We start from the raw sequence: 27,534 nt of genomic DNA, 5'->3' as shown, positions 1-27,534 counted from the left end.
CGTGGTCTTCCCGACTGCCTGGTGTAGCCAATTTGATACACTTTTTACAAATACCATAAGCAAAAAAAAAAAAGCTGCTTCAGTTGTAAAAAGGAAGCAGTAAAACTAGGAAGCAAACTGACAGATGTAGGAGGTGAACTGCACTGGGCAAGAAGGTGGCAAGATACAAAGTCTAGAAGTTGTGTTGCCCGTAGCCACTTAGGAGGAGGAAGAATGAAATGCTGTTTGTTATGTACAAAGACATTTTTTCCTATGCTTGTGACTGATTTTGGTGCATTTCTTAATTCTTTCTTTCTCCAGGAAAACCAATTCTACAAACAATCACAAAGATAAAAACTTACGCCAGAGAAACACAAATTAAAAATGCTTATCATGTAAGTATGACTCACACACATCTCAAATGGTCAGGCTAAAGTCCTCCTTTTTCTGTAGTGGTTGGGGTGCGTAAGTGTAACTCGTTCCATGTATTAAAAAGTTACCAGCTGCTCAGAGGATGGCGCTAGCCTTCCTGCCACGCTTCGGAGAGCACTGGGGGTTAGCACAAGATTTTTTTCATAAAATATGCAGGTAGTTAATGATCCAGTAGCTGTCGAACTCCACATAATCACTACTCTTGCTAATAAAAAAAACCCCAAACCTTTCCTCATTCAATCTTAAAATCTGGAAGCTAACCTTGGTTGGGAAGCCTTTATCTTCATTTAAGACAAAAAACAGATGTTAAGCGCTTTGATTGCACGTTGTTATGGCACGTGATGTTGAAAAATGCTGCCAGGCATTGACTAGCACCTTTTCTCATTTCTTTTTTAGAGCTTTAAGTTTCTGAGAGACTGATGGCAATATGACCTGCTAAATTTAAGGGTTGGAACTCTTGGTTCTAGAACTCCAGTTCTGTCTGATTTTTATTTTTTTTTTTTTTTCTTCCTCCTTTTCAAGTGAGCAACAATATGACTGTCTAAAGCATGCCTTATTTAGCCTCTCCTGCAAGGATGACCTAGCCAGATAAATTTTAATAATGCTTCAGTGTAGAAGGTGTAAACTATTTTGGGCTTGATGTGCTGTGAATGTTGCTTTTTTTTTTTTTTCCTTACTCTATTTAAACATTAGAAGTAGTAAGTCGATTCACGCATGCGCCATTTTTTACTTCCTGTAGCTGTTAAATTGGCAAAGCTCTAAAACGCACTGCTGCCATCTAGTGATACTTTTTGTAAAGTACAGCAAAACTTAAAAATATATACAGTATATATTTATATTTGGGGGGGAGGGGGAAAACCAAAATACAGTAATTGTGTTTCATTTTTAAGCTGCTGATATTCATTCCTTACTGTATGTCTGAAAGATGAGAGAATTATACTGTTCTGGTACTTAAAGAAGTAATATAAATTGAAATTATCTTAAGGGCTTAACCTATATAGAGAGACTCGGGTGTCCTATAATCAGACTTCAAAAGCTGGAATGGCCTGACATGGTGGTGGTGGAATGCAGTTTGAAAACAAAAACAAAACTTCAGTTTATAAATATATATATATGATTGCTTTTTAAGTGATTTTTTTTTTTTTTTTTTTTTGGTTAACTCATGTAAATTCTCAAATCCTTTTGCACTGATGTGTTCAACATATTCTTGTACATTCAATTCAGGCAAACTTTTATAATTTTCTTTTTTTTTTTGTTTTTTTTTGTTTAAATGATGAAATGTTACAGCATGGTGATATTCTATGCAACTAGTTATACTCTTTAGTTTGACACTGTAATTTCTCATGATTTAAAGATTGTAGAAATAGACCTAACAGGGTTCTCATGATGTGCGTAACTGTAGATGCATGAACTTGTGTTCTGTGTATTTGTTGAAGTGCAATGATGTATAAAAAGTGGATTCACCTGTTTTTAAAAATAAAACACTGACAAAAAACAGTGTGAGCCTTCTTCAAATATTTAATCACACTTAAGCTTGTGTATCCTGAGTGGTGGGTATCTCCTGGAGTGTGTATTCCGGTGGTAATAAGCTGGTGTTTGGTATTTCTCAACCTTCCACAAGTTTTTTCAATTCCTTCTCCACATCTTCCACAAAAGCTGGGAAATTCTGATCCATAAGGCATAAGCGAATGAAGGGCCTCAGCTCTTGTGCACGCCACGCCGAATGCTGATACACAAGGGGGAGCTCAGACTTCTTTTTCAGCACAGACTACGAAAGTAAAAAAATCAAAGGTGTTGCACTAGTCCTGGACATAAAAGGTAACGTTACAGTGTTTTTGTAACAATGCAGCAACATCAAAGTTTTCCTTTGGTATTTAATAAAGATGCATCTGCCTCATTATTAATGCTATTCAAATACTTCCATCAGATAAGATTTCTGCAATCATGTCTGTAATTTTTTTTTCTCTGACACCTAGCTTCAATTCCAATATAGATTTTATGCAACTTTGAATTCCTTTGCAATTATTTAAATCAGAAATGCCAACTGCCTGGGTAACATGGCTTCGTTGTCAATATCCATTCTGTGTAAGAGAAAAGGATCCTGTAGGAAGCGTATGTATGGCCACTTGAATTGTGCCGGAATAACCAAGTATGCAGTTCTAAGCTCTTGATTTAGCAAGATGTCTTTTAGAAGTTAATTATGGGGCTTTTAAAGAGTTAAAACATCCTTTTCATGCCCATTTAAGCCCCTCCCCCAGGTTTTTCCCTTGGTGGGCGAGCTGTGTGCATCATGCCACTTTTTGGTGTAAAACTAGCGGCAGCAGAGCAGAAGATGCACAACATCATGTCCTGAGGAAGCCCTGACCGCCTCCCAGCATCCATACGTGGCCGCTGCTCGTCGTCCATTAGGTACGCTAGAGAAATGCGCAAGTCTAATGGACCGGCAGGTTATTGGGCAATTCCATGCTGCTGTTCCTATGACAACAAGCTGGAAGCAGCTCGACTAAAACTTCATTGTGGCCGGCTGCCAGCTTTCCTGCTGGATGTAAGCCACCGTAAAGAAATAGTAACTTCACAGTTCAAAGGCCCTACTGCAGCCAGGGCTGCTGCTCGCTCTAAACCACGTTGTTGGTAGTGTGTGTTAATGACTGAGTGTTTGTACCAAAATGTTTCCATGTTCAGGCTGCAACTGTTCTACAGACCTCACCCCCCAACTCAGCCTTTAACTTTCTTTACCCGTCTGTGCTGAAGTCATTAAAACTGCAGCGTCAGTTACAGATGCTTTGCATGGGAGAGCAGAAGCAAAGAAAATCACCAAAGTGTTAACTTTTGTGGTGAGGTAAGTATGATGTCCACAGGCGGCTGGTGATCAAGGTGGATGGTTCTGTTATTGGGGGGAAACGCCTAATGCTAGTTAGTCTGTATCTGGCTTTAAAAAACTTCAGATGCCTACTTTAGCCTCTTTTTTCGACATGCCGATACGAGCAGCACAGGCTAAACCAAGCTCTCTGTCTGGGAAGGGCGGAATTGCTGTTAACTTCAATCAGGCCCTAGCTTCTGCTGCTTGAACCTGAATCAGTGCGAGACAACTGGCAGATGGAGAGGCACGCTGACAGCTGGGAGTGTAGCTGTGTTTGACTTGTAGGGAGCAAAAAAAAAAAAAAACAACCAGAAAAAAAACCCAACAAAAACCCACCTTAATATTTTTGCTAATCTCGTTGGTTCACTGTGCACTATTGCTCTTTTCCTGGTGGAGGAAAAGATCTTTAAAGGTAATGTTGAGTATCTTTTTAAAAAAATCTGCAAGAGAGTGCTTAAAACCAATGCTTCTGCTAGTGTCCTGAAGTGGTGGCAATGGAGAAATTTAGTTCCAGAGTACCAGCTGAAAGGGTGTTTCTAAAGTTGAAGTGGGGAAAAGAAGTTCAGCCCTGAGCAAACTTTGCATGGCAAGCGTGTGGGCTGGGGCATGGGAGATCCCAGTTGGGTTAAGCTGACTAAGTAGAGGGGCAAGTAGAGGAGGATGTGGGAAACTACTACATCAAGGAGTTGTCTTGTGCTGGGGAATTTGTTAGTAATTCAAGTGAGGGACGGATAAATGTGTACGGCAAATACGGGCCTCACTGGCAGAAAGCTTTGTTTGTTTGAAGTGGGTATCATGCTCCCATCTTACACAGGGACCACAGAATAGCACATTTTAGAAGCTAAGCTGTTTATAATGTTGGTTTTAACTTGCATTTCCTAGTATTACCTCTTAAAGCAGAGACTGGTCACGAAAAATACAGTTGCTGAAGGCAAACTGCCCCTTGTTTGACTACTCGTGCTCATTGATGCACTCTCGCTGTGTTGTACAAGGACAGCAACAAAACTGTTGGGAACCAACCAGCAGCACACGTAATACAGCACTCACCACTGAGAGTATAGGGAACTCTGCTTTCTGAAAAGAGGTGTTTAAAAGGCTTTTTTGGGTTTAAGAGATGACAAGATTTGTAACAGGGAGGATAGGAATTGTCCTTTGTACCACTGATGTGAAGAAACATTGACTTGATCATCCTGTGAATATGGAAGAAGGGTAAGGAAGACCCCTAGAAGCAACTGCACAGCAACAGAGGTGGGCAAGAGTAGAGTTTTCTCCTCAGTCATCTGATTCTGCACTGTCCCAAATTCACAGTACACAAGCAACAATTAACTTCCAGTTACTTTTAAATACGGCTCTACCCTGGACATCACAGGGAAGCTGTCAGTTGCATTAGGGAATCTTTTGCTGTGGGTCAAGGACGATTGATAGTTTCAGACTTAAGCTATGACGGCAGAAGTAATTTCTTCAGAGTCAAAAGAGTGACAAAGCCGTTTATTTGGATGTGACCTCTGGGTATTTGTTTGCTCTCAATGTGTGGTTTGTTCTTATGCAAATGGAGTAATTACACCATGAAATACCTGGTTTTGCAGCTTATTTCCTAGCTCCAGATCATTACACAAGATCCTGTGGTTTTGTTGGTATAGATGATGGCATCCTGATGTTCAGGGAAGTCATTTACCAGATGTTTACTGAATATGAGATAGCTTGCTTTCTCTCTGTGCCCAAGAGATCAGTTACAGGATCTGAATAATAGATTTTTAGTTTGGGGTTGGTTTTGGTTTTTTTTTTCTGTTTGTTTTGTCTTGTTTTGGTTTGGTTTTTTTTTACCTGCGCTAGCTGTGTTAGAGATCTTCTTTCTCCAAGGCTTGTACAGGAATCTGATAGAGGCTCATCTGGCTACAAAATACCAAATGCAAATAAGGGCTTGTTACCAAGCAGAGTGTGGGTATGTGCAAGAAGGGAAGTAGTTCCATTTTTAGAGATAACGGGAAGAGAATGTGCTCAGCTACCTTATGCAGTAAAAAGGCATCTTTTTATGGAACGTGAATGCACATCTGCTCAAGTCTTTAAAAATGAAAGACATGAAATAATGGGCCTGTAGTTAAACTGCCATGTCTAAACTCAGATAACTTTTAAACTACTTACTGGAAGTAACTAGAAAATGCTGTGTATGAGTGCTCCCTACGAGCATGCTTTTTTCCTTCCCATGGGTCACATCACTGAAAAGATGGTTTAAGCTGTCAGTTCTATTTTCTGAGTGAAGTTTTCAGTCTAACTTCTGGAGCAAGAGCATTTTTAATACCAACAGTATGACTGTTGGTGTTCAATAGCATTCTGCCATGAAATATTTTCTTTGCCTTTCATTCTTTAGCTTATGAGGGAATGAGCAAAGCCCAAAGTATAGGTAATTGCTTAAAGAATAAACAATAAATCTTGAATATCAGCTGTTGAAGGTCTCCCATATGCCTCCCTGGAAATGGTGTCAGTCAGTCAAATTAGCAATATATTCCCCCCGCACTTTCTCTACCAAATATGATTCCACTGTCCAGTAGAGTAGGACCTGCCTAGATTATATCATGAAAATGATGTAGCTGAAAGCTTTGACATTGCTTTTTCAGGGCTCAGTCTTGGTCCTGATATTTTTATCACGTACCGAAGAGCTTTACTGGCTAAGTTAGCTGCAGGGATGTTTTTTGGAGCTGGTAAATGTGATCCTCTGGATACCCAAGAGAGCATACGTTTAAGAATTAGTCACCCTCAGAAACACTATCTGCCTCTGCCTTTTCCATTTACCTTAGGTCTTCGTTTTGGAGAGGGGAAACATTCTGTTCCTACCCTGAAATCGCTTTTAAATGTGTCACGTGAAGCTCAAATTAATAATTGTAAATATGCAATTCTATCAACACTAAAACAGGAGTAGGTAAACCCAAAAGGGAGGACACAATTCATGGTTACTTAAACAGCTCTAATTCTTTTTCTTGCCCTGTATAATTTATGTGAAAGTCTGCCAGGTTGTTCCCAGCAGTCTTAGCTGAAATCCACACTGATGAAATTGTAGACATGGTTTTTTGGTAACTATTCAGCTCTTGTCTTCTGCCCCGTTTTTGTTCGTTTACCTCAGCAGAAACCATCTAAGTCTTCCATCAAACCACACCACCATCTGATTGGGAACTGGTAAATAACACTTGGCTGTAGCATTTGCTGCAGTTTCTTTTAATGGTTAGTAACTTCCTATGTTTGCCTGAGCCCTGCAAAAATTGTTCTCTTGTTTCCAGGCTCCCTAGTTAAGGAGAAGTTCAAATCCCAGAGCAAAGCTTTTTTTCCCCACCTATAAATCTCATTCCATATGCTTGCTAATATTCTTCCTATGATCACATGAAATGTATATATTAATTTTGGTTATTAGTGACCTCTTGGAGGCCAAAACGAAGGCATCTCATTGCTCTGAGGTATGTTACAATAAGCTTGAGGAGCTAGAACCACTTTTTTGAGCATTTTTCTGTTAACTTTCTTGAGGTACACCAAGAAATTGGGAAGATGATAGCCAGCTTCAGCAGTTGACTTCCTGAATAACTCTAGCCCTGTTCACTAACTAGGTTTCCCTGCATGTAAACTGAATTTTGGGTTTCCCAAATTGTGTTTCATATAGATGGTCTCATAGTTGCAAAAAACTTTCTTCAGAAGTAAAGCTTGGTATTTACAGATCTAACACGAATAGCTGATTATTTTTCTATTTTTCTGTCTGTACGTTCTTGCTTACTTACTGTATGTAGTACTGATGCATTTTGTTCAGTGTCCTTTGCTTGATTTTCACTGTTAGCCAGCTGATTGAGACTGTGATAGAGCTTCTGGCTTTGTTCATCAGTTACTTGAACCGGTACGTACTCTGCAAGTTTCTGAACGCAACTGCAGCAGTGTTCCAGCATCTGCTCTTTTGAATCTCCACCAAACTGAACACGAAACATGCGGCATTCATTCTGCTCAAAAACCAAAAAGAGAAATTAAACTAACTGTGAATCCCCTCAAACTATTTTGATTTAATTAAATTCCTATTTGTTAAAGTTAGGAAGAAGGTGATAAATTTTCACATCACTGCACCAACTTAAAAACAAACAAGTTTTCCCTGCTGTATCTTCGTTTTTTTTCCCAGCAGCTAAACCAGAACACTATGATTCCCAGTTTGAAAATCAGTTCAAAACAACCCCAAGAAAATGGTAAGTGAGCAGGGCCACTTGTCAACTAATTAAAGGTCTAGCCAAGTAAACAAACCTTGCCATGATGACAGAGTTTTTACACATATAGCAGGGAAATTAACTTCTTACTGTTGCTGCAGGTAGTATCCTCTAAGGACATGCCAACTCTGAACAGTTACTTGTGACAAAAAATGAAATGACACTAAAGTAAGCAAGAGTTAACTTTGGAATCTAAACTAAAAGCTCTGGGAACTGAATGTTCCATTTAGGATTTTTGTTCCTGTCTGCATCAAACCCAGCCTTACCTACCTACCTCGTCTGCCTCTGTAAACATACAAATTCAGTTTGGCACTCCAACTGAATGCTGCTGTTCCTTGAATAGATGCTAACGCAGTTGATTAGGAGTGCAAGAAACTCAGATGCATTACTTTAAATAGTGAAATAATGCTAAAAATAAAACTGGATAGCTCTGACCCCCAAGTATAGGTTGTCAGGCTGTACCATAATAGATATTTTAAGTACACGAGGTCTAGCAAACTGCACTGAAGAGTCTGTCATGCATGATAAGCTTGCCCTAAGCCCGTTCAACTGGTGTAAGGCAGATATTGAAGGCTCTTGTTTAGAGAGTGACTTAATGGGACTTTCAGTTTGATCTTGAAATTTCAAATTTAAAACCCAGTTGAAGTACTAGAAAAGTTTTCCTTAGACCGACCTAGCTTATTTGAGTCTTCATCTTTCTGGGGTTTCAACATCAAAACCATTTTTTTAATGACTAGACACGCTGCTAGCCTGCTGATTACACAAATACAAGGACATCTTTCACTTTAAAGATTTTTTGTCTCAAAGATGAGCCAGCTCTTATGACAGCCTGTATGTTTACATACATGTTATTTTAAGATGCTTGTATTGCATAAAATGATTTTTAGGGCATTGTAAGCATAAAAGCTTGTCTCAGTGCCTTTTAAAGGGAAAAATGTCAAAATAATTCAAACTATAGCACTCATTTTACCAGTGCCCAGTTACATTTCCTCTAATTAACTAAGATGTCAGCTTAACTGGGTCAGCTTCACATAACTGAGAAATGATTTGTGGATATGCCAGAAAGGTGACTTCTCATTAAAATGACAGAAAGGTAACTTGCATCTTAATTTGAATTCCTTTTGGACACTTTCAAAGAACACTTGTTTTAGTTATCCCTACAATCCCCAAATCAAGTTTCAGTCTGAGCTATTTGTATTGCCCTCTGCTTTTTCACAAGGACTGGTACGTACTTAAGACTGCAGTTTATAACCAACAATAGACTTTGTAAATTAAACATTTTTCCTTTATGGAAAGAGAGAGAGCGCTCAAATTCAGCTAAGATGATGTCAAGTTTTAGCATAAACTGAGTACTGGGCAGTAACACCTGAACCATACAAGAGCTGAAGTATTAGAGAACCTTGAGGTCACTTGGATCATCAAATTTGCACCTCTTCCCATGCTGGGGCAGAGGGCCAAGCTCAATGAAAATAGTGTGAAGGAAAATGACTTAGTACAAGAATATTAAGAACATTTGTCTTCCTACTGTTTACAGATAGTTTCATATAAAAATTTTTATGCATAGAGGCACATCAAAGACTAACGTGAGATAAGTGATAACTAGAGATGGAGCTGTATAAAGGGCAGTCACAGCCACACAGCTGTTTCTTTCAGCTAAGTTTAAGACAGAAATGTGCATCTGACAGGTACGGGTTCAGAATCAGACACTCGTGTGCTTCACAGAATAAAATTTCCGCTAGTACAGCTGAGTTTCAACAGTGATCTGCAACAGGTATCTTCTCTATGTTTCTTGTTCCTTTAAGTATATTAACACTAAGCTTCTCAAAATAGAGTTTAGAAACTCATTCTGCTAGCTAAGAGTCCACAGTGCCCTATTAAAATCAGATTTCTTAAGAAATGAGTTTCACTATAAATGCAATATTAATGACTTTCAAAAAAACAAGTACAAAATAAATCAGAAATAATAGTGTAATATTTAGTTGCCCATGTTCCTTATTTGCCCTGTGCACTCATATAGGAGCTGGTTTCTGAAAACCTAGCTTGCTTTCCTCTGCTTAAATGGCTTCTGCTTGACTCTTTCCTTACTTAGGTCTAGCAGGGTTGAGATGCAACCCCTTACACGGTGTGGCTGGCTTCCTGAATTTAAGTATTTTTGAAGATTAGCATGGAAGCTATATACACTGACCGCATTTACAGAATCACTTCAGCTACAATTTAGGGTATAAAGTAGAGAAACTGTACGATAGGACCACTGCAGTGCCACTAAATCCAGTTTAAGTAAGTCATGTGAATTTACGGTAAGTAAACATTTAGATGCACTAAATTCATTTAAGACTATGTTAATATTCCTCCTTTTCTTAACTGGCCCTCAGAGCTTTGTTCAAGCCTCAAAGTGATTGTGATGTTGATTTTGTGTTTCTTGTGAGATGCAGCAGAATCCCTTAACACTCTGCTGGGGAACTAGTTCTATTAACTGTAAAGGAAACTGATGGTCTGATTCATCAGAACTAATTACTGCAACAGCTTGATAGTCGTCTTCAGTGATACTCCACATTTTATAAGAATCTGACAAATAAAATCAGAGAGCAAAGGTGTTTTGGTTTCAGGCAAGCATAACCCATGAATTTAAAACAGTTTAAGATACTTATTTATGCAGTTCCTAGTGCCACCATTAGGCTAGGCTTACTCTGAAACAAGATGAGTCCTTATATTTAAACAATGTTTATTAGGCCTCACATCTGCTTTCATCTTGCAATTAGCAAGGCATTCTCCCCTCTGCAAACTGTAGTGTTTGGTTTGCAACATCCTATAAAGAAATATTTATGTGTCTTTCATTTTAAAAAAATCAAATAAAAGATCAAAATACAACTAAACAGGAATTTTTAGACTTTCCAGCTATTCTGGATATTGCCATTACCTGCAGTTACAATAACCTAATCTGTACCAGAGTTCCTGTCAGGGGAATGCTAGAACATCTCTGAATACTTGAGATGTTCTTATGCCTTTATAGTTCTGTGAACGGGGCAGAGTTAAAATTGGTCTCTAGCAGCTACTGAACAAGGGACTCATATTTTTCCAGAATTCCTGTTTCTAACTTAGAGATGAATTCTCTTTTCAAGTAGAGATAGTTAAACTAGAGGCAGCTGTTTCTGCTGAAAAAAGCCTAGAAACTATCAGGGGAGAAGGAAGAGCTCTTCTCATTTTGAAACAGGTTTTGTTTCTGAAAAACCTGGTGAGTGCTCAGTGTAGATGAGTAAGAAACTTCTTAGAGTTCATCTAAGAACCAAGAAAACTGAGATTTATACATAAGCTGGTAACAAGCAAGTGCCATTTAATTACTTAAAGGCTAATCAACCACTTCTCATGAGATCCCGAGATGAAGACCAGAAACCTAGGTCCCTTTCATTGCCTTGAATACCAAATGCTGAATCACCAGCCTGCCACTACTGTGCCAGGTGTCAGGGGCCACAAAATGGCTAATTGTTTGTTTAGATGCTTTGTTTGCCAAAGTGAAGTATGACTCATAGGTAGCATGCTTCTGTACATGTAAGAGAATCACTTCATCTTTTTAATCGTTAGCCATGGCAGATAAATTCTAAAATAAATACTGGTCTAGCTGTTTTAGTAGCTAACTCTCAGAAAGCAGTCTAAAAGACCTGAATAGTAGCAGTTACAAAAGATATTAAAGATGATTCAATCCATTCTTGTTTAATATCTAGAGTAAAAGCAAATCTTTTAATTTATGTAGATAATTTACAGTATCTCAGAACTTCTGGTTTAATTTATCCAATATTAAGAAATCTTATACAGAACTGTTAGCTATTAGAAATATTAAAAGCAACTCAACTTACCTTTGACTGTGCACAAAGCAGCAGGCAGTCTGCTCTTCTTACTATCTTTAGCCATTTGTGGGAATCAATTAATGAAAAGCCTTCCTGAAATAAAGCAGAACACATACTACTTGCACAGCAAACATGTAACACTCAGAAGCACACACTTAACTTATGTGATGTAATCTAAACCCTAATGAAGATTAGTCATGTGCATATGTGGAACTTTTGTATCTGAACAATTGCCAATATGTAGTTTTTACCAAACTAGGCATTAAATCTAAATCTGTAGCTCCAGTAAAAACACTATGTCAAGGTACGTTCTAATTTCCATATACATTTTACATTTATATTTGTGCATGTTACAAAAGTCTCCATAAAATGCATAATAAAACAGCTGCAACACTGAGAGCTTTAAATTCTTCTGCATCCCATGAAGTTGCCCGAGAGGGCAGCAGAGGGCAGGCAAACCTGAAAAATGGGACAGCAGTTGGTTTATCTAGGGCCCAGAGAGGCATTTTCTCCAGATGGAATTCAGGTAAACAAGAAGCAGCTTTGATAACTCGATAAAGATGTTTTTATACTCCAGTTGCATTAACTGCCAGTCTCTTCAAACAAGACAGACTGCTCAGCATTCTGTAAAAATACCACAGGAAGCTGAAAACATCATATAAATATTGCAAGGCAATGGACTGTGTCTCCCAGGGTGCTTTCTGCAGACTGCCACATAGGCATTAGTTAGCAAGTCAGGGAGCGGGGGAAGGGCAGGGAGGAAATTACCTACCTGTTTTATCTGAACTCATAATGCTTTCAATGACCACGGCTTTTCACATAGGCTGCTTTTCATAGGTGTCCTGAGGGTCAAGATCCACAAGTCATGTCCACCCTGGACCACCAGCAGTGTGGTTTTGCCAGAGTTACTATCCATCTTACACAGGTCCACGCTGGGAAGCCACCTGCCATTCTATTTTGGTACAAGAAGTCACCTCAGTAAGACACTGCTCTTTTAATGTGCTGGCACTGGCTTTATAGTCTCATGCACCAGTTGCATGTAGATTTTTAACTGAACTTTTACAAGAGGAACGTCTAGAAAGCATTGAAGAGTTGAACCAAAGGCAAACTGGATCACAGACACATAACTGAGCAGATACATGCTATGATAGACTCCAGAATGGTGAGACAGCATGCAAGTATCATTACCAAAAGATTTGAGATAAGAGGGAGACAAGAATTTCCCTCTACACTGTAAAAATGGATGCCGACAGCAGGTACGATGGGCCAGCCACTTGCAGCACGTCTGTTTGCACTGAGCGCTCTCAAAAGGTCTCAACATCAGACTTGCTAAGGTGTGAAGGGCCTCAAGGTCAAAATAGGAAGACCTCACTTTGCAACTGATGGGAAGTACCAAGCTATCCTCTACTCTTACAGGAATTAGTAAAAGAATCTGGATACTAAGAGGGACAAACTGCAAATGATAGGCCTCGCAACAGAAAGGTAAGAAAGATATTTCTTTGAAAGGTAACAGAAAGGTATTTGTAAGTCAGTGTTCTCCAGCCATACTACAATGGTGGAATTAGACTGCTGAAGCAGTGGAGCAGGAGGCCGTGTCCAGCATGCTGAGAGCACCCTCCTTCCACATGCAGACAAAATCCTCTCTGATGTCAAATATTAGGAAGTCTCTGAAGAAGGTCAGTTTGTCATGTCGTCTGAATGTATGCCTGACGTAGTAAAGGAAGCTTGTGAAATACCCTTACTCATCTGTACGCCTGGCATTTTAGGACGCCTGCCTTTGGGGTGTGCAGTTTTAGCCTCTCAATAGACCTGCCCAATGAGAGCTTGGTATGTGGACATTAAAGTTGGGGCGGGGTGGGGGAGAAAAGATACTGAGCAGAATACCCGAGGAATGAGATGAGATTAATAAGCTAAGAAAAGAGCGGAGCACTAGTAGAACACTTCTAGAATCATCAGTAGCACTTCACATGTCCTATTTTCAAATGCACCATAGAGTATGTTACTTTGAAATTTGGCTAAGGACCTTCATGGCTGTGCAGTTTGGCCCCAAAATATTGTTTAATGCTGAAAATGGAAAAGCATCAGCAAGTTAAGCTAGTGACTGTGTACAGAAGAAAGTTATGTCAAAAGTCAAGAATTTCAGTCATGCCAACATCACAGAAATGGAGAGCAGCATCTGTGACAGCAAAAAATCAGCATTAATTGTGCATATGCATTGCAAAGAGGTCTTGGTACATGGCTGTACAAAATACAAAAATGCAGATTTGTTTTGCGTACATGAGAAGTACTTTAGAGGTGACATGGAGTGACATCCATCTATGATGCTTATCAGCTTGTGCTGTGCTCGTGCTGCCATAGTTGCCAGAAGGGATCTACTAAGGAAGCAAACAAGGAAAACAGAATTGAAGTTAGAGGAGTAAGGTACAGCTGACAGCACATTCAAGAAGAGAAGCAAGGGGCTGCAGAAAACATACATAGTGCAGAAGAGTTTGAATGGGGCAGGGGATAGGCTCTCAAGTCCGAACAGAGAGAAAGATGGGATATGTAGAACTGGAATATATAAAGCAGAAAAAAATATTTTAAACTGCCCCTTCCAGAAAGGGTATATTCTTGATGTTTATACAAATACCCTGAAAGTAAAGGTTCTCACTGTTTGGAATGCAGTAGATGAAGTAGACCAAGTCCATTTATATTTATTTTTGTGAAACAAACTAACATGAGATGAATTTCATCTCGGCACAAGGACTTATTTCTCTCATTTAAACCTATAAATGTTGAATATCTTTTAACTTAACTTGTATCGAGGGTAATATCCATACCTTCTCAAAACACACAGGCCAGTTCAGAACTGCTCACTCTTGATAAGCAGCCAGGCTGAGTCCTGGACAACCAACCAGCCTAGGAAGTGATTTTGTGTTAGAGTATGACAGCTGCTTGTGCTTATACGCTTAGTGCTTCCTGCCATAGGCAATTTCTCCACTGCCACTTGGTCTTCCTCCGATTCCACTACCAAGCCCCAAAATGCCGTTAGTGAAGCAATTCTAATATCCCATTCTTTCACTAGGCCACTTTAACTTGTGGCCACTTGTGCTTACTCTATTCATTTCAAACAGTTACTGTTTTTGATACACACCAACTGTGTTTGTTTAAATATAGCTGTTCCCACATTAAGTCTATTTTTATAGTGTTTTTCCTTTCACTGTAAGACATAAGTTGAACAACTGTTGTCTCCTTAAAATAATGTCTTCAAAAAAATCATAAAAGGCAGCCAATGTTTAACTTCCCTACCAATTATTTAGTGTTTCCCAGGTTGTTGTCCTTTTATATGTCCTGTTTCTGAGGTAAAGCAAGCTGGAAAAAAACAGCATTTGGGATTTTTATTTATGTACTCCTAACATTCAACTCCAACCCCAGAATTTGATTAACTGAAATTTAATTTACTTCAAGTTTAATTAACTGAAGAACAAAGCACAAAGTATTTCCTTTCCTCTTGCACCTTTGGTTGATTGTTTATTGCCAAGCTGAAACAAATAACTAAGAACAGTTAAACCAAATAGAATAACTCAGTGCAGTACTCGAGCAATACAACAGACCCGATTTGGCACAAGCAAGCTACCTGAAAAAGGAGAGTGAATGTTTTAGATAAAACTTGGATCTGCAGAACTACTCAGACTGAACTTCATCGTTAAATTCTTTCATCAGTAACTGTCATTACAGTCAGGATCCTCTAGATGTTCTTCAGTTCTAAGCAGCAAATAAGCCCGATTTTGCACCATGTTAAGGTCTGTTCTGTTCCTCATGGCTTTTTCCATGTTACCTCAATCCACATAGGCTGTATTTGAGGCTGCCTGAATTAAGACAAAATACAATTCTTCTTAACAGTGACAATTCTCTCTTTTGTCAACAATGAAATAGTTATGAATCTGCATATGAAGTTAGGTGAACGAATTCAATGCAATAAGAATGAAGACCACAATAAATCTGTCCCTTGTTCCATCACTCGAAGTCGGCAGGATCTCTGCCAACATCAGGAGCTAGGCGTGGGGTAGATCCTGGAAACTGCATGGCAATATATAGAGATTATAATCCATTTGTGCCTTTCTAGAGATAATGAATTGACTCTAAATCTGCTCTGGACATATGTACTGACAAAAAAAATGTATTAGTCCCTCCAGATTGCTGCTGCCACCAGGCTGACAGAAATACAGAGAACAAAGCAGCTGTGGTCACTGTTCTCCTTGAGCAGGCAACATCCATAGCTGCTTTACATTCAGAGCTGGGTGTAGCTGAGCAGCATTGGGCATGAGCAAAGACAGATGGCAGTATAAGATTAATCAGCAATATAGACAAAAAGGCAGCCTAGAACTGGGCGGGAATGCAAGACCTCAAATGTTTACAATTTGAAGAGGTAAACAGCACTTTTCTAAGTTTGATCATTAACGTTCAGTCATGCATATACTCATGTCATTCTCAGGATTGTACTTGTAAGAACACTGTATTAAAAGAAAACAGTTTCATACAGCTCTGACAAAAATCTAAGTCTCTCAGAGGGAGGACCCTGAGAGGAATTAAGCTGAAGCAGAAAACAAAGGAAGACATTTCCTAAATGTTTTGGAAGCAGGCTATATATGACCACCTTACATGAGGCAGAAAAGCTAATAATGCTGGTCCAGTCTTATACCCGTCTAGTCCATCATTAATTGGGAAATACTTTTGTTCTGATTTTACATTTCAGCATTCAAAAAGCTGCTGGATAATGAGGCCTGTGATCTATGTTGGGAGGTATTGCATGTTATTTATGAATATTTTTATTATTGTATCATCTAGAAACATTGTGGTGCTAAGCAACACAGGAACAGATTATCCATTTTAAGTTAGATTGTAAGGTCTTTAGGCAACCCTATCTTCACTAAAAATTAATATATATTTAAGAAATGTTTTTTGTGTAACAGTTCAGCTATGCTGGCTTGCATCAATTAGTTTGGATTCACTCATTCATGAGACAGATGTTTTCAAATGAAACTGAACTATGTGTAAACAATAGCTTAGGAAAAAAACTTTCTTTTCGCCACAAACTTTACTCTGCCCTTAAATTACAACTGATTCTAAAAAAGACAAACAAAAACCCAGAATGCCACACAAAGCCACACATACTCCAGTTTTGGCTGCCACTTATAATAGGCTCATGAAATGCAAATAAAACAGTTTGTGCTCAGAGTTCACAGTTCAGAATGAATCTATACATTGTATAATGTAATGGATTAAGGAGTCAGCTGGATATGCCACAAACTGGGAATGTGCATTTGCAAGAAATGATGAGTTCAGCATGAGATCAAAGGAATTTTAATGTATTAATTAATATCCCTGTGCATAGCTGCCAGAGTGGTCCTGACTGAAAACAGAGGCAAGGAGACAGAAGAGAAAAGCTAAAGACCTCAGACAACATCCCGCTTGCACCATTCTGATTCAGGCTGGGCAGCACCCATGGTACACAATTCCCCAGAAAACAATCTTCTACTTGCAAAGGCTATGCTCAGTTTCCAGGGAGGCACCTGTGACAGTTCCTTAATCCGTTCATTTCCCAAGGTAAGCTACCAAGACACAACTGGGCACCCAAACTAGCACAGTATCCCTCACAGTGCTTTTGTAGGGTGAAAGAAGAGATTTGGGGAAAGCACTTTTCTGGGGAAGGGTAAGATGCTCTGCTGCTCTTAGCACCGCACCTGCAAGCTCGTGCAACACTGCACCAAACCAGTAGGGATGGCTTAACCTGCCATTTTCCCCAGACGGGGAGAGGCACTGCCCTGTTACTGTGTCATCCTATCCAGAACTCCACACCATGGGTCTACTCACCACAGTGAGGATATAAGGTACAGTGAGAAAACTTTTCAGAAATAATACTATCTAGGTTTGAAGTGGGATTTGTTAAGTTACAAATACCAATATTTTTGACCTCTAATATTCTAGGTACTATTATTATTTAACATTCATACTAAGTAACACCTTGCTTATTCTTAGAAGTGACTAATTTGACAACAAAGGAATGGTAATGTTATTTTCACGTATCTATACAATGTGGTTAATACATCTGGTAAAAGTCTGCAACAGAATAGAAATATTGTAGTTGAAAAGACTGTTATTAAGCATTATCTTATCTGAAAAAGCTTGTAAATTCTGTTCAAGTATTATACTGAACACTAGAGACAAACTGAGATGCTTTCAGAAAACTTAAGTAAAATTGGAAAATGTTGTTCGCAAGGAAGTGTGTGCTTTAAACTTGATATATAGATTATAAATCAAATGCTTGCATAATATCTGAAAAATACCAATTTTTAACTCATTGCCTTCCCAAAAGAGAATGAGTTGCCATTTTACACTTTTTAAATTAGAAAACTGCTTGCTCTATAAAAAATTGAAAATTCTTCCTTTCATTAATGGCTGCAGAATAAAAATGTAATTCTAAAGTCAGAAGTTGTGAAAATTAAACTTTGAGCATATTTCCAATCAAATCTTCATTATTACCTTGCAACACACCTAGAAGTAGAAATTTTCCTTACTTTTATCTTTTTCTGAGACCAAAATAAGGCCAAATACATTAGTTTTTATTCCTGCAGTATGAGTTGTCTTGAAAACTAAGTTGAGAGTAGGAGTGTCAACAAAACAACAACAAACAAAATCCCCAAACATGACAACTTGTAGAGTGGGGGAAGCAGAAATTTGTCCCTGTAAAAATTTCCAAGCTACATGTCAGTATCCAAATTCATCATGTATAGCATCGTTGAAAAGATGAGAGCACGGCAGAAATCATGTGCTTCACAGGCTGTATGTAACTTAGATCTTAGTGTAAGCATTAGCTGTCTCAAACAGATCTGCAGAATATAGAATAGGAAGCGGAAGGAGGTGAGAGGCCAAAAAATACCGCAACCAAGGCAGACAGACAGCAAGATAACTGGAATAGGGAATAAAAGGATGTTAGGCTCTGCATTATTTTTTTGCATGCAATTTTTTTTAACCCCCAATCTCTTAGAAGCCACACCTTAAATCTCGCTATTAAGTTTGATTGTGGAAAAGAACACATCAGGGTTGAACTCATTAAACAAGAGTGCTCTGTCTCTACAGAGGCAGGAAAGCTAAATGAAGTAGCAAATACAGGACACACACAGCCACCCTTGAGACAACCATGCCCAGGGGACTCCGCATCTGATGAATGTCTTTTGCCAAAGTGCAAAGTGTTGGGTGCAGGAGCACATGCTGCCAGGCGTCAGCTTTCTAGAAAGAGTTCCCCCAGATGGGTACAAACTACAGCACCTTGAAGGAGTGAATAGCCCCTAACTCAGGACAAACCTCGATATTTCATAGTGAGAGCCTGCAATATTTTTTTTTCCCTAAACTACACTTTAGAACAGTGACACTTGACCAGGGTCCTAGAGAAGTGAACTGGATGCTCATGGGTTTAGCTGGCTAAAGCTCTTCGGGACATCCCATTAGTAAGTCAAGTTAAGCAATTTCTTCTTTAATTCCTGATACAAAATATATACTTCCCTAGATCAATACCATACGTTAAACTCTAACTTTAGGGTAAATACATTTCATTAATAGACACCGCTACTCTTTAAAAACTATTCTAATAGTTGGGTTTAGAAGAATTGGGGCGAGAGAAAAGTAAAGATCAGAACTCCTTAAAACTCTTTACTGCTGCCAATCACCAATACATAATCATTATACAACAGGAATGTATCATTATATCAAGCATAAATGGGGAAGCTAGTGCAGAAAGATATTTGGCTTGTCCAAAACAATCATGTCAACAGCACATGTTGAAATAGACAAACTAGAATTGAAATTTTTGAACTACGATTGTGGTACTGCATAAGTCAATAAAGCTAAGTAGATTCCTTCTACTCTTTAAAATAGCAATCACAGGACCTTTAATAAAAAAAACAACCTTCCACTAGCTTTGCAATGTACTACCACTAAGCAGCATTAGCAACCTGCTCGCTTCTCTATGTTTCCATCAGATGTCCTCATTTATTGCACAGGGACCTTCATCTATCCAGGGCACTGCTGTGAATATCATCTCAAAAATTTGGTGCATAACTTTCAGGCACTGCTAAGAGAGCATCAAGAACATCAGAATGTCTGCTGAATGCTTGCCTAATTAATGAGTTAGAATCTACTGTATCCTAAGCACTGTTAGCTTATTAGAAGTCATGAGGGGACCAGGAGGGCACTGAGGACATTTAGTCTACACCTTAAAAGATCGGGTCACAAATCAATTACTCTGGATTAATTTTATCCTTTTAAATAAATCCTCTTCACAATTTCAATTTGTTTAATTTGTAGGATATTAAGAATTCTAGCACCAGAATCAATTGCGTTGAATAAAACACCAAAATACAATTTTCATGATATACCGATTTGAAGGAGGGAAAGGAAATAAGAGTTGTGGTAAACAGAATATGATGTATCTTGACAGTATAGCCAGAAATTGAGAGATGCTGTTGAGATATTCCTGTTAAGATTCCATTATCTACAGTATGTAAGAATGAGATTTTTTCTACTGTAAAATACACAGTCTGTTAGGCAACACTGCAGCAAAAAGAGGTCCTAAAAATGTTATGTAATTTAATTCCAAATGAAGAACTTTGGTTTAAAACAAAACCAAAACATATCAAAACACTCTTTGAATTGCATTACACATCAGGGATTTTTATGTTCCATGCTCTGAAGTTCCATTTACCCTCCTCTTCATTCCATTTGGCTGATCACAAGAAGTAGATTGTATTTTTAAAGGAAAGCAGTTGTTAAAATAGTTTCAAATATGTCACTGGCAGCGTCATTAAAGAATGTTTGAAGTGATCCTGAACATATACCCATTACCCAAAAGTTTATCCATTAAAATAAATAATTTGTTCTCTTTGAGCAGCTGATGGAAACACTGAATGTGTCCACAATTACTTGGTACAGTAGCGTGGAAGTACTTTAATGACCAGTTCTGGAGCATTCTCAGATACTGTAATCAATTATTTCAAATCTACAGCACCTCACCACATAGCAGCATATGCAGCACAACGTATTTACTAATCTGCCTGGTTTAGAAGTGTGGAGACTTGGTGCATACATTGTAGCATTCTTTTTAGCAAGAAAATAGTATTTCAGCTTCCAGTAGTAAAGAGACTACTAAAAGGGAATTAATGAAATATTCTACTATTTTATTGCTCACAAAAATAATTCTGTAGTCTTCTGTATGTATTAAAAAAATCAGTTGTTAGGATATGTGACTATTTTATTACTATTTTATAAATGTTGTTCTTGGATCATAGAAGAGTCATAGTCTCACTTGGTTCTAAATAGCTACAATTCTTTACGAAAAAGAAAAGGTTTCTTAACACTCCTGCTTTAAGAAAATAAAAAGGACTAAGAGAATACATAAATACATCCATTGTAGAGAAAATATTTTGATATCAAGTCAGGAACACTTGAATATTCTTCCTAGAATGGTGTCATGGTTTAACCACAGCCAGCAACTGAGCACCACGCCGCTGCTCACTCACTCCCCCCCCACTCCGCCCCGCAGTGGGATGGGGAGAAAATCAGGGAAAAAAAAAAGTAAAACTTGAGGATTGAGATAAGAACGGTTTAATCAAATATAAAAAGAAGAAACTAAGAATGATAGTGATAACACTAATAAAGTGACAGCAGTAATGATAAAAGGATTGGAATATACAAATGATGCACAGTGCAATTGCTCACCACCCACCGATCGATGCCCAGTTAGTCCCTGAGCAGCGATCTTCCCACCCCTACTCCCCCCAGTTTATATACTAGATGTGACGTCCCATGGTATGGAATACCCCGCTGGCCAGTTTGGGTCAGCTGTCCTGGCTGTGTCCTGTGCCAACTTCTTGCGCCCCTCCAGTTTTCTCGCTGGCTGGGCATGAGAGGCTGAAAAATCCTTGACTTTAGATTAAACATTACGTAGCAACAACTGAAAACATCAGTGTTATCAACATTCTTCTCATACTGAACTCAAAACATAGTACTGTACCAGCTACTAGGAAGACAATTAACTCTATCCCAGCTGAAACCAGGACAAATGGATCGTGTTAATCCAACTGCCAATGAAATAAAGATTTCCATTTCTACACCACTTCCATTTTGTGCAAATGGAGTTGTAGTGAAAGTTGTATGTAGATGAAAGGTAGACACCTAAGAAGAGGATTCACTAAGTAAATAATTTACATAAAAGCTATCTCCTCTTGTTTTCACACTGACAGGAGAGTACATTACAGAAAATAGTTTATGTACTTTAGTATTATTTCAAATGATAATCATTTCAAATGCTTACTTGACATGAAAGAAGTTTGATGAAAGAATCACTAAGCAACAGAACAAAATATGTCTTCATCCAAAAAAGGTATTTGGAAGGCCCACACTCACTGAGAGCGCAAACACTGGGAGCTATCACTAGCATGTTGGCCAACTGAGATTAGTTTAGCAGAAAACTAACTATGACGCTGATCAGCACTGAGTTCAGGCAAGCATTAGTTCAGTTAACATCACAGTTTACTGCAGAAGAATGAACAAAGAAAAGTTCTATGTGAAATACAAAACAGCCGAAGTCTGGAAGTTCACACTTTTCAGTATGTGACTGATTTTTATTTTGCTTGACTTTGTAATAGCATCCATCCGTAGTATTATCAGCATAACACAGAGCTTGCTGGCAGCTAAAAAGGTTCATTTTGACTTTTGTAAAACGTACACACCACTGAAGAACAGATGCTCTCTGACTTTTATCGTCCTAAAGAAAATGGAAGGTACAAACCAAGATAGTTTGCATCTATTAATGCACTGTTTTTACTACATTGCTTGCCAATTTTGAACTAGAAGAGATAAGAACATATCATACTATAGTATTGCCCATTTAAAAGAATCCAATTAATAAGTTTTCTTTGTTACAGATGTTGGGTGAAAACTTTCTTTTTTTAAAACTCTTACTTAGGATGGTTCATGTTAAAATTCTTGGGGTGGGGCAAGAATTCCTGCTCTATCATTCTGCTGCAGTTAAAAAAAAAAAAAAAATTAGGAACATTCACCACTGAATGAATTCTTGAATTTAATGAGCTGTTCAGTTCATTCTTGGATTATTGTTAGAGGGAAAAAAATCCCTTTATTATTCATCCATGGAAATTTTACAAAAATACAATATAGTTATTCAAGTTGTGAAGGAAATGGTGTCCCTGTGACACAGATCTTGTACATCACTGTGTTCCTACTCAGAGGTACAAGGTACAAAGCTACAATAATTGTTATCCAGTTCCCTCAAAACCAGGAGCTTGTAGTACATCAAAAGGTCTGAAAAGTAGGGATTAGAAGATAGATCAAAAGACTAGACATCAACAACTTAAAGGGTGCAGTTACTACATAGCAAGAAACAGTTCTGTTAGTACATCAGAGGGAATTTCAATGCAAGTAAGGCAGCACGTACGTGTTGGAGAACACCTTGGCAATAAAAAGGAAATATTCAGTAGCCCAGGCCAGCAAATAGAAATGAGTGTACACAGTAAAACCACGAGCTGAATAATTCCAACAATTGCAGCATTCTATCAAACTTGATACATTCCCTCTGGAGCAGAAACTTGTGCATTATCCTCTGTGACAAAATGTCCATTATAATGGACCCACAGTGAGAGGATTTGGTCTGTGACAGATTCAAAAGAACTGTATGTACCTAGTTGTGCAAAGCCCGTTTAAATATTGTGACAGGTTTCTGACAGCTCCTGAGAGCTGGAGACTAGAGGGAGATAGAACCAGTGAGATTAACCATTTCTACAGTCTGATTATTTCTACAGCAATAACACAGACTGCACAGTATTGCAACTTTTTTGTTGCAATCTCAATAAGGAGTTTGCAAAATTTCAGCAGTGGCCTGTGCAGTTCTGGCTAGCTTGAATCTACTGCATTGTAAGCTGTTATCGGCTGCTGGCCAACAGCATCACTGCCTGTGCTGTCGTCTTCAGCACAACCCCTGTGCATAATCTTTCTGTTTGATGATACTGGCTGCTTTACTAAAGAGATTCCACTGACTGTTCTTCAAAGACTGAAAAGACACCTGTAGATTTAGATTGTCCAGGAAGAAGAATTTTATCACTGCATATCCGTCTTGCATAGTGTTGGGAAAAGGGACATGTTTCTGAGAGGGCATGTGCCTAAGGAACAAGCCTAAGCAGTAAAACTAAGCCAGATGTGCTGGACCAAATCCCTTGTAAACAGGAAACCTAACATAGTTCTGAAGATGCCTGCCCAGCTTCAGAACTAGTGGATTGGGTATTTCCTAGGTCTTTCAGCAAGTCAAGTGTGTTTAAGAGGAACGGTGGCAAGACTGCAACTGCTCTGAGAAATATGAATAGGTATAGGGCATATTGTACCAGCGCATTTCACACTAGTTTAGTTCTTTATGCACAGAACACACCTGCAGCATGATCCCAATTACATGTACTCAAAGAAATGCACCCAAAGGAATTGACAGTCAGGTTTTAAAATGCATATGACACCAGTTTTGTATAACTTCTCTAACACTTAATAAAATGTTGTCAGTGTTATCCTTAAGGTTGGTATAGAAGCATTGCCAAAATAAATGTTTTTAAAAAAACAACACAAAAACAACTTTTTTTTTTTTTTCCCAACTCTTGGTATTATATTTTGGTCACATTTACCAAGCATGTCTGTTCCACCTCTATTCTGCACTATTCTTAGGCTGTGGTTATTATTGCAGTATCTTGATGTCTCTTAGAAGCTGAAACAGACCTGATAGAGCTCAGAAATTCCTCATCTGGCACTTCAAGCAAGACAGCTAACTGAAAGCTTCACTAGCCACCAAACCTAAGAGCTGCAAGAAAGTGCTTTTCTCAGCCAAGTCTTTTTATAAACCTTTTTTAATACTTCCTGTACTCATCACTTACGACGGCACACTTTTATCTGCCCATTGTTACTTGCCAGATTCAGCCTTTGCCAGACACAGTATTTGAAGGGCTACAGCTTTTGTCTGTGCCTTCTTTGCTCTTTAGTTAGTTATTAAAACTTACTTTCAGCTAGCCTTTATATGGTTATTTCAAGGACATTCTATAGAGTGATGTAAGTCTACTAGTTACTAAACAGTTACAGCTGTCTCATCAGGGTACTGAAAACAGGACCAGCCCCAGGAGAGGTGCATTCTGCACTCATTCATTCCAAGCAGAAGTTGGCAAGAGGTGGCAGCAAGTCTCATTTCAGTTGCGTTTCTTTTAACTATCTGGACTTTCAATTACTCCATCCCTTTTTCTTATTCAACACAACTGCTAAAATACTTGCCATGTCCCATTTTTACCTCGTCCAAGAACATTCAACTTGTTCTCACTAAATATGTGAGCCAAATACCATGTCTTGTATGAGGGGTATCCAGACTGACAGCTCTCTGTTAGCTCTATCATTGTCTATTCAATATTCTTAACACACTCACAGGCCAAAAAAACTCAAGGGTATCCTTAGTTCTCCCCCTATACTTACAGGATATTTCTGTAAGTTTAAGACCTTTTAAGAGGCACAGTAAAAAGTAATTTATAAGCTTATACATATTTAAAGCTACAATATACTCTTTTACACATTCTGTATTTTAAAAAAAAAGTCTGTGTTATCTTAATACTGCAGCATCTTCCAGTGGTTTGTAATAGCTTTCTAATACACTTATCAGCCAATTCCTACTTGTTACCATCACTGAGTATTGGTGATATGCACTGAACACACCTGATTCCACTTTCCAGCACAGGCCTTCTCTGTCATGAGTATCAAACCAACTCCTTCTAGATGGAGTGTTTCTTTTAACCTCTTCAGTGTCACTGTGAAATCTTTACAGTTTACTAGCTGGTCATGCTTAAGTAGAGGCTACAAGAAAATCAGTTGACACAACTTTGAAGTTGGTATTTTCTCTCCATGAATGCAAGTTGTATGTTAGATCACATTACCCAACATAGAAAAAAAACATACCCTTTGATGAACCAAATTATCAAAACCAAAATACTAACACATCATTGGCAAGAAAGTAGCTGGATCATATCGCAAATCTTAACAGAGTATTTTTTCTGTTTTCTTAGGCAGAAGAATCATAAAAAAACCCATGTATCTTTCAACATCAGCAGCACTTAGTCTTACATCTTAATCTAGATTTTGAGAGCCACAGAAGAAACACTGTTCCTCAGTATGAAATAATGCATTCAGAATTATTCTGATAAATGTAGAGAGAAAGCAGCACATGAGAATTTCCATCAGCAAAATAAAATCGGCAGCTTCCTTTCAGTGGGACAGAACATGAAGCTGAGAAGGGAAACAAAGTTACTACTGATGCTAACCTGAGAGGAAAAGTGTTCTTCATACCTGAGAAACTTACCAGTACTGTTCGCCCTTGGGAAATAAAGAAATGGCCAGATACCACAATGGTAAGGATAAGATGGCCTGATTCTTCATTTGATTCAAAAACCTTTAAAACGATAGAAAAAAAACAAAAATCTATCCCTGTAAGCACAGAACCTACATTTTCCATTTCTAGTGCAAAATAAAAGGTTTCAAAGGTCGGTGCTAGAAGTCAGGTGTTTAATTTACCTCTCAGTAATACAACTTGCCCTGCACTCTCACAGACAAGAGGCACATTTAAGAATTTTTTACTAATTGTAAGTCTCATACAGATTTAACTACTTTAAACAACTACCTGGACTCTTCCAACTTGATCTATAGTTCCTAATATTACAGGTCACTGCTGAAGGAAGGAATAAAAAAAAAAGCAGGCCACAAACTATCATATCACTGATGTGTTTACGTTAATAATTCATGAAGCAAAATCTCTCCCGATTCCTGCATTAGCTCTGGACTTGCAAAAAGATACCCGCAAAGGCCTCGGTTATTATTGCTTGCTACACAGCTGCCTCCTAGACCCCACTGGAGGCAGTTACAGCAAAACCAAGCACCACCACCACCACCACCCCCCCCCCCCCGCCTCGCCCGTCACCTTCCAAGAGGAGGTGTTTTGCCCTTCGTCGTCGCCGTCCGTCGGGGGTAGGAAGCGGCCGTAGCGTTTCAGGGGCCACGTTGTGGCGCTGCCGAGGAGGGAGGTGTCGCCGGTGCCTCCCGGCACAGAGGCCTTCCCCGGGTCGGAGCTGCGACCTCCGCCAGCCACCGCCATCCCCGCACTGAGGGGACGGCGCTGCACAGGAGGGAGAAGCATCGCGCCGGCGGCTGGCGAGCAGGAGTTGAGCGGGAAGCGGGAGCCAATAGGAGGGAAGAGGGAGCGCGTGGGGGGGAATTGTTCGCCAATCAGCTGGAGGCAGAGAAACGAGAGCCAATGAGGTAGCGCGCTGGGGCGGGCGGTGGTCTTTCTCTAGGGATCGGCCGCATGAGCCGCGGTGCTGTTAACTACGCTCTCCTCAGCGGTGTTTCGTCCCGTCACCTCCCATCCCATCCCCATCCCCTTCCATTTTGAGGGTGCTACTTCTCCGAGGGGAGCGCGGCTACTGGCTTCCCCCTTCTCCGAACAGCCTCCGGGTGTACCGATGTCGCTGGACCGCCCGGCGGTGCCGAGGGAGAGAGAAGCGCGGACCCCGGGGCACGCGCGGCCGCCATTTTGTGGGGGGTGAGGGAGCGCCATCAGGGCTGCGCTGCGAGAAGGGGGCGACGGTGTAGCCGCCCGTGGTCCGTTGCTGCGCGCAATGAAATGCCTGTGGAAGCCGGCCACGATGTCAGCATGCGTCTTTCCTCAGGTGAAATACGTCGAAGTCACTGTAGAAAAGCTCTCCTAAACTCTAAATTGCCTTTTCATTTCTTGGTGCAAGGTGCTGTGCTCACTTCACTGAACTTCAACAGTGCTTTTGTGGTATCTGAAGTGGGATCTGTGTTAAAAAGCAGCTCTCTTTTCAGTGTGTGTTGCATGTTGTTAGCCAGCCCAGGTTTGTACAGCTGGATTAATAAAATTGCCCTTGTCTCCCTTCCCATTTTGCTTCCGCTCTGCTATTAGGTTGCTCCTAGAATTATGTAACACTACACTTTCTCTAGAAAAAGAGTGATGGATGGTGAAATGACTCATAATAAGACTGCACTTAGGTATTCCATTTATAGTACATATCTTGGCCCATTAAGAATAAAAACATGCATTAGCCAGTCAAGGTCA

The 27,534-nt window shown here is 39.3% G+C and overlaps 2 protein-coding genes across 6 annotated transcripts in view; one reads left to right on the top strand and one right to left on the bottom strand.

Moving 5' to 3' along the window:
- Positions 1-1,908, top strand: part of NPTN (neuroplastin) — a 59,292-nt gene extending 57,384 nt beyond the window's left edge. For all 3 annotated transcript variants that reach the window (XM_030016369.2, XM_030016370.2, XM_030016371.2), the window contains 2 exons: positions 301-374; positions 808-1,908. In XM_030016369.2, coding sequence (XP_029872229.1) covers positions 301-361 — 61 coding nt within the window. In that variant the 3' untranslated portion in view covers positions 362-374; positions 808-1,908. The remainder of the gene's footprint in view (positions 1-300; positions 375-807) is intronic.
- A 50-nt stretch (positions 1,909-1,958) lies between these two features.
- On the bottom strand, positions 1,959-26,787 carry REC114 (REC114 meiotic recombination protein). Of its 3 annotated transcripts, XM_030016382.2 has the most exons (6): positions 26,380-26,787; positions 25,765-25,854; positions 11,352-11,435; positions 7,033-7,245; positions 5,096-5,164; positions 1,970-2,179 (listed from the first exon to the last, which is right to left on the bottom strand). In XM_030016382.2, the coding sequence occupies exons 1-6, from the start codon at positions 26,593-26,595 to the stop codon at positions 2,018-2,020; spliced, it is 834 nt and encodes a 277-aa protein (XP_029872242.1). In that variant the 5' UTR covers positions 26,596-26,787; the 3' UTR covers positions 1,970-2,017. The 3 variants fall into 3 exon arrangements, with proteins under 3 accessions (XP_029872243.1, XP_029872242.1, XP_029872244.1); XM_030016383.2 differs by lacking the exon at positions 5,096-5,164 and having other exon boundaries at positions 1,959-2,179; positions 26,380-26,784; XM_030016384.2 differs by lacking the exon at positions 25,765-25,854 and having other exon boundaries at positions 26,380-26,786.
- Positions 26,788-27,534: the final 747 nt, after the last annotated feature.

This window comes from Aquila chrysaetos, chromosome 5 (assembly GCF_900496995.4).
Source record: "Aquila chrysaetos chrysaetos chromosome 5, bAquChr1.4, whole genome shotgun sequence".
Classification (NCBI taxonomy): Eukaryota; Metazoa; Chordata; class Aves; order Accipitriformes; family Accipitridae; genus Aquila; species Aquila chrysaetos.
The sequence above is the reverse complement of the archived record's forward strand: the minus strand, read 5'-3'. Positions and strand labels throughout refer to the sequence as shown.